The 6,357-nt window shown below is 35.6% G+C and overlaps 1 protein-coding gene and 1 long non-coding RNA gene across 2 annotated transcripts in view; one reads left to right on the top strand and one right to left on the bottom strand.

Moving 5' to 3' along the window:
* LOC107835026 (uncharacterized) overlaps positions 1-1,134 on the top strand; it is a 3,379-nt gene extending 2,245 nt beyond the window's left edge. Inside the window, exon 3 of the long non-coding RNA XR_001660855.1 lies at positions 1,123-1,134. This is a non-coding gene — a long non-coding RNA (uncharacterized LOC107835026). The remainder of the gene's footprint in view (positions 1-1,122) is intronic.
* A 3,791-nt stretch (positions 1,135-4,925) lies between these two features.
* Positions 4,926-6,193, bottom strand: LOC103132129 (heat shock 70 kDa protein 12A-like). Its single transcript, XM_016667165.1, has 3 exons — positions 5,976-6,193; positions 5,730-5,901; positions 4,926-5,596 (listed from the first exon to the last, which is right to left on the bottom strand). The coding sequence occupies exons 1-3, from the start codon at positions 6,153-6,155 to the stop codon at positions 4,926-4,928; spliced, it is 1,023 nt and encodes a 340-aa protein (XP_016522651.1). The 5' UTR covers positions 6,156-6,193.
* Positions 6,194-6,357: the final 164 nt, after the last annotated feature.

The raw sequence follows: 6,357 nt of genomic DNA, 5'->3' as shown, positions 1-6,357 counted from the left end.
GGAGAATAAATTCCTTTTAAAACATTTGGAGCCTCGTGTTTGCTACTAAAAGAGTCGGCAGCTCCATTAATATATGTACAATTACAGAATAACAGGTCAGTAGCAAATCCTGGAAAAGGAAAACAAGAGTATTAAAAAGAAAATAAAGAATGTTTTGATTAAGAAAATATGACATTTTATCTACTAGTATGCTCCTTTTTAGGGTCAAAAGACTTTTAAAGGTTTCTGTAAGGAGCTTGAATTATAAATGTGGAAATTTCATGGATTTAATACACAGTATTTAAAAGACAACAGTCCATTATGTAAATTAACCGGGTGATCTCTTCATTAAGAATTTAGGTTACATATTAGGATTTATTATTGCACGTTAATTTGCGGACACTGATCTCAGTTTCTGTCCTCTTCACTGTCTGCTTGTTGTATTTGGGTTCACAAATATTAGAACAAGGTTTTCTGAGGTTTAGGGACCCTGTAGGGAACGCTGCTCGCCTGTTCCTCATTACCTTCTCTGCTTGAGACTCACAACTCATTGCTATCGTTAGACAGCTCACTTCAATTTTGTTTTATGTGTAGTCTTTTTACTGAAATGCATTTACAAACTTGTATTTTGTAGTTATTCTAGTTTCAGTCTTATTTTAGCCAAATAATTTGAGTACAGTTTTGTATGCTGAAGCACAAATGCTATGGGCAAATGTTTTTTCCAGGGTCTCTTAAATCCTTTTTTAAATGTTTTTTTCACAAGATTAAAAAATATCCAAGATGGGTTGGAATTAAAGCTACATTTTGCAAAACGGAGTCCAACCAAACATCCTTTCATAAACTGAAACAGTTGAAATTTAAAATGAAACTTTGCCAATAAGCCTTCTGAACCTGAAATATGATATAAATATGTAAGATTTTTTTTAGTAACAATTATGTTGAATAAGTAAAATCTAAAAAGATGGATTTAAAATGAACAATTGAACTTTCCAAATATGATTCTTCAAGACAGGGTCACTAAGAGTTTCCAGGGCAAAAGACAAACTGTTTGACCTCAAAGAAAGAACTCAGATGTTTTGTCAAGTTATTCCTTGCATTTTAATTTTGGGGATTTCAGAATTTTTTGGGCTGTGCCGTAGGCAGCACTGTTGCCTTGCCAGGCAAGGATTTTCTTGCAGTAAGAAGGTTCTGGGTTTGATTCCCGGCCCCGGTCTTTTTGCATGTTCTCCCTGTGCATGCATGGGTTTTCTCTGGGTACTCCGGTTTCCTCCCACAAAAACATGATTGTCAGGTTAATTGGCCTCTCCGAATTGTCCCTAGGTGTGAGTGTGTGTGTGCATAGTAATCTGTCTCTGTGTTGCCCTGCGACAGACTGGCGACCTGTCCAGGGTGACCCCGTCTCTCACCCAGAACGTTAGCTGGAGATAGGAACCAGCAGCCCTCCCGACCCAAATAAGGGACAAGGGTGTAAAGAAAATGGATGGATGGACAGAGGTTTTTGCGACACTGCTTCTTATCTACCGTCTCTGTCAAAGCAAGATAATTCTACTTTTCAAGAGAAGAGTAAATCCTTAAAACAGAGTATTTGCTTATTCATCCAAACCACTGATTTAAAGGGACTACTTTACCACATTTATGTCTAACCTATATTTAAACAGGTGCAAAAAAGACAGAATTAGTTTTCAGAAATTAAATGACAACATAGCTTCTGTCAAAGCTTTGTAGAATATGTAAATTTAATTTTCTTTTGCCTTTAAAAGTTTTTTGTTTTTACAAATATAATAAAAGGTTTGCAATAAAAGGTTTTGTATTTTGCCTTTAGTTTAGAAAGTTCCAAAACAATTTTGGCAACTAGGAGGATTTTTTGTACTTTGAGAGGTAAATCAGATTTTCTGAAAGCAGAAATATCCTTTTACCCAAACTAATATCTACACACCAACTTCTGCATCACCCTATAGAGAAAACAAGGAAATGAAAACAAACATACTATTATTCCAACAACACTTTATTGATTTTTAGGGATTCATAGTAGAAAGTTAACAAGAAGAGAATTTCAATCATCATCTTAATTTCTTTGGATGTAATCAAAGTTTAACCCTGATTTATGTGCCAGAGCTTAGCAGAAATGAACCCCTGGAGATATGAATGTCCAACAATTGACAAGATGCAGTTTAATTAAACTAGAGATTCACTAGTCTGTCAAAATAAAACATTCAAAGGAAAAAAGGAGGCTCAATTGCATCATGGACAGCCTATAATATAGATGGAGAAAAAAAAGTGAAGTTTTGTCTGATGATTTATTCATACACAGAAGCAAACAAAAAAAAAACAAGGTTATTCTTATAAATATAGAAAACAAATTTGTGGTATTAATATGCTCCAATAAAAGCCCTTTCTTTTTTATAAGAGTAAAAAGCATAATTTTGAGCCTGAACACAAAACTGTTTAATGTTACAGATCTGATTTATGCAATGAAGTCTGTAATATGAAACCAGTCGCCAAACATTTCTTCTGTTTTTTGTTATTTTTTTTTACTGTAAAGAGTTGCAGTGTCAAAGATATAAGCAGTTTTTATAAGTTCGTGAAATAAAACTTGTGCTTTTCTTTAGTTTTGTGATCAGCCGCTGTAGCTGTCATCTCTGTGGAGCCAAACTTTACTTTCAGTTCCACTTTATGTTCTTTGTTTCTTTTAGTATAGTGGAGTAGAACTTTAAGTGAAATTACTTCTTCTACTCCCCGAATCATCTACATATTTTGGATCTTTGCTTTGAGTCCTAAATAAATTAATGGTTATCATTTTATGACTTAGATCGGCTAAATTAAGGACATACTTTTGGTTTCATCCCAGCCCACAATAACATCTGTGTCTTACTTCTGTTGTTTATGTTTAGACTCATCAAACCTTTCTACGTGTTCACCACATGGGTAAAGCACAGCTCCTCTAAGGATCGCTTCCTGAGGTCTAGCAGGACACAGGATTTTATATTCTTCACTAAACTCTTCATTAATGAGCTCCCGCACTATTTGACTTTCTGCTAACCCCCCCACTGTGAGAATGAAGTCAATTTTCAGATTTTTATTTAATATTTCTCTGAGACTCNTTAACCTTTAGGAGACAAAGATCAGTTTGATGACTCTACTTCATCCATGTCCAGTAAAATACCATCCTCCCATCACGTGAGTTTCTGTTTTAATTCAGTGAGTTATCTGGAAATGAAAATAATACGGAAAGAACACCAGTAACTGGATCAACAGGTTCACACTCACACACTGATGCTTGACAAGATTTGTTTCAACTGAAGGAAATGGGAAAACTCTTTTTGTTACATTGATGCATGACTGTAGAAAATACAGACTACATTCAAGTGATTAATGTTAATCAGTTAGAAGCTTTTTTACAGATAATTTTGCTCTAAAAAATTCAGCACAGATTAATAAGTTGTTGTTTTTAACAACTACAGTCTCAACCCTCCAGCAGTATCATCATCAGCAAACCATCAACCGCAATATTGTACATCAGGGAAAACACAGGCTGCATTTGCTTTTCATTGTCTTTAAATGATGACAATATGGTACAATTGGATTCTACATGAGATTCTTGATTAATATTGTTGTTACCTTGTAAGAGATTTTATGAGTTTTCTCTGTGAAACTCCCTTTAAACTCTGATCCAGACTCTGACCCAGAACAAGAAAATAGTTTTAACCAGGCTAGCAAATACAGGAAACTTTATGAAAATGTTATTAAACCACCTTCAGCTTCAGTTTAACTGTAATAGTTAATTTTGCATGTAGAGTGCAGCAACATCCCATGATCTGCAGATTGAAGCTCATGGAGACACCTGCAGGGAGTGAGGAGAATAAATTCCTTTTAAAACATTTGGAGCCTCGTGTTTGCTACTAAAAGAGTCGGCAGCTCCATTAATATATGTACAATTACAGAATAACAGGTCAGTAGCAAATCCTGGAAAAGGAAAACAAGAGTATTAAAAAGAAAATAAAGAATGTTTTGATTAAGAAAATATGACATTTTATCTACTAGTATGCTCCTTTTTAGGGTCAAAAGACTTTTAAAGGTTTCTGTAAGGAGCTTGAATTATAAATGTGGAAATTTCATGGATTTAATACACAGTATTTAAAAGACAACAGTCCATTATGTAAATTAACCGGGTGATCTCTTCATTAAGAATTTAGGTTACATATTAGGATTTATTATTGCACGTTAATTTGCGGACACTGATCTCAGTTTCTGTCCTCTTCACTGTCTGCTTGTTGTATTTGGGTTCACAAATATTAGAACAAGGTTTTCTGAGGTTTAGGGACCCTGTAGGGAACGCTGCTCGCCTGTTCCTCATTACCTTCTCTGCTTGAGACTCACAACTCATTGCTATCGTTAGACAGCTCACTTCAATTTTGTTTTATGTGTAGTCTTTTTACTGAAATGCATTTACAAACTTGTATTTTGTAGTTATTCTAGTTTCAGTCTTATTTTAGCCAAATAATTTGAGTACAGTTTTGTATGCTGAAGCACAAATGCTATGGGCAAATGTTTTTTCCAGGGTCTCTTAAATCCTTTTTTAAATGTTTTTTTCACAAGATTAAAAAATATCCAAGATGGGTTGGAATTAAAGCTACATTTTGCAAAACGGAGTCCAACCAAACATCCTTTCATAAACTGAAACAGTTGAAATTTAAAATGAAACTTTGCCAATAAGCCTTCTGAACCTGAAATATGATATAAATATGTAAGATTTTTTTTAGTAACAATTATGTTGAATAAGTAAAATCTAAAAAGATGGATTTAAAATGAACAATTGAACTTTCCAAATATGATTCTTCAAGACAGGGTCACTAAGAGTTTCCAGGGCAAAAGACAAACTGTTTGACCTCAAAGAAAGAACTCAGATGTTTTGTCAAGTTATTCCTTGCATTTTAATTTTGGGGATTTCAGAATTTTTTGGGCTGTGCCGTAGGCAGCACTGTTGCCTTGCCAGGCAAGGATTTTCTTGCAGTAAGAAGGTTCTGGGTTTGATTCCNTTCACCACATGGGTAAAGCACAGCTCCTCTAAGAATCGCTTCCTGAGGTCTAGCAGGACACAGGATTTTATATTCACTAAACTGTTCATTAATGAGCTCCCGCACTATTTGACTTTCTGCTAACCCCCCCACTGTGAGAATGAAGCCAATGTTCAGATTTTTATTTAATATTTCTCTGAGACTCTTAGTGATGCCCTGAAGAATCTCATCAAAGAAAGTTATCAGTTTCTCTCTGGAGATTATGATAGATCCTTCATCCCATGAAGCTCCTTCTGTTGACTCAAAGAACTTCTCTATGTCTTTCTTTTTCTCAGCCAGTTCTCCCAGACTATCTGGACATTGGATCTCAACATCCTCATCTACCTGCTTGAGATTAGTAAAAGTATACATCATCTTCTGAACCTCACTGGGATATTTTTCTTCATATTCATCCCAGACTCCATGAAAGAATATTTCTCTGAGGAACTTTTTGAACTTTCTGTCCACAGTTCGTCCTCTCAGGTCATTTCCAGATGCCTTGTGCAGCTCCTTTAAGGCTCCTCCTTTCAGGACTTTATGAACAGTGATGTCAATGGTTCCTCCTGAAACCCACAAAATGAGATAAAGTTTTCGATTTATTGTAGATCAATATTAGTCTTCTACAACAATCCTGTCAACCCTGGATTATTGTGAAGGTAAATGTTTTACTGCAGCATCAGCTTTACAGACAGTTACCTCCACAATCAGCAATAACATACTGAGTTCCTGGAGTCTGATCCAGTGACTTTGCGATGTGGTTCTGTGTGATGAATCCATCAGCTGGAAGCTTCTTACACCAGACTGAAGCAGCTTCTGGTTCCAGTGTAATCACCAGTTTTTTATCATCTCCTTCTGTTATAATTCCTGCCTAGAAAATGAATATAATAAAATCAAAGCTGAACATTTCAGAACTTCATTGGTCTCTGTAAAACCTGATATTACCTGAATTGCAGCTTCTCTCATGAACTGTTTTGCTGATTCATCACAGTTGGCAGGAACAGTCAGCACCCAGGTGAAGTCAGAGGCTGCGAACGGTAAACCTGCTTTGTTGGCATTGATTGTTTTCAGTGCGTCATCCTTCAGGAATCTCAGGGATTCAGAGAAAACCTTCAGAGCCGTCATTTTCTTATCATTTTCGCTTTAATCTTAAGGTTCTCATTAAGATCCTAGAATATCACAATTATATGAAGAATATTTACTAACACTGGACGAAAAGTGGGATTTTTGACCCTGTATTCTGACGCAAACTCAGCTCATCAACGACAGATTTTGACAGCAATCGACAGTCTACGTTTTCACTCACGGGAGTCGAATTCTGAATCCT

This window comes from Poecilia formosa, unplaced genomic scaffold, assembly GCF_000485575.1.
Source record: "Poecilia formosa unplaced genomic scaffold, Poecilia_formosa-5.1.2 Scaffold930, whole genome shotgun sequence".
NCBI lineage: Eukaryota > Metazoa > Chordata > Actinopteri > Cyprinodontiformes > Poeciliidae > Poecilia > Poecilia formosa.
This window is presented reverse-complemented; position numbering and strand designations above follow the sequence as displayed.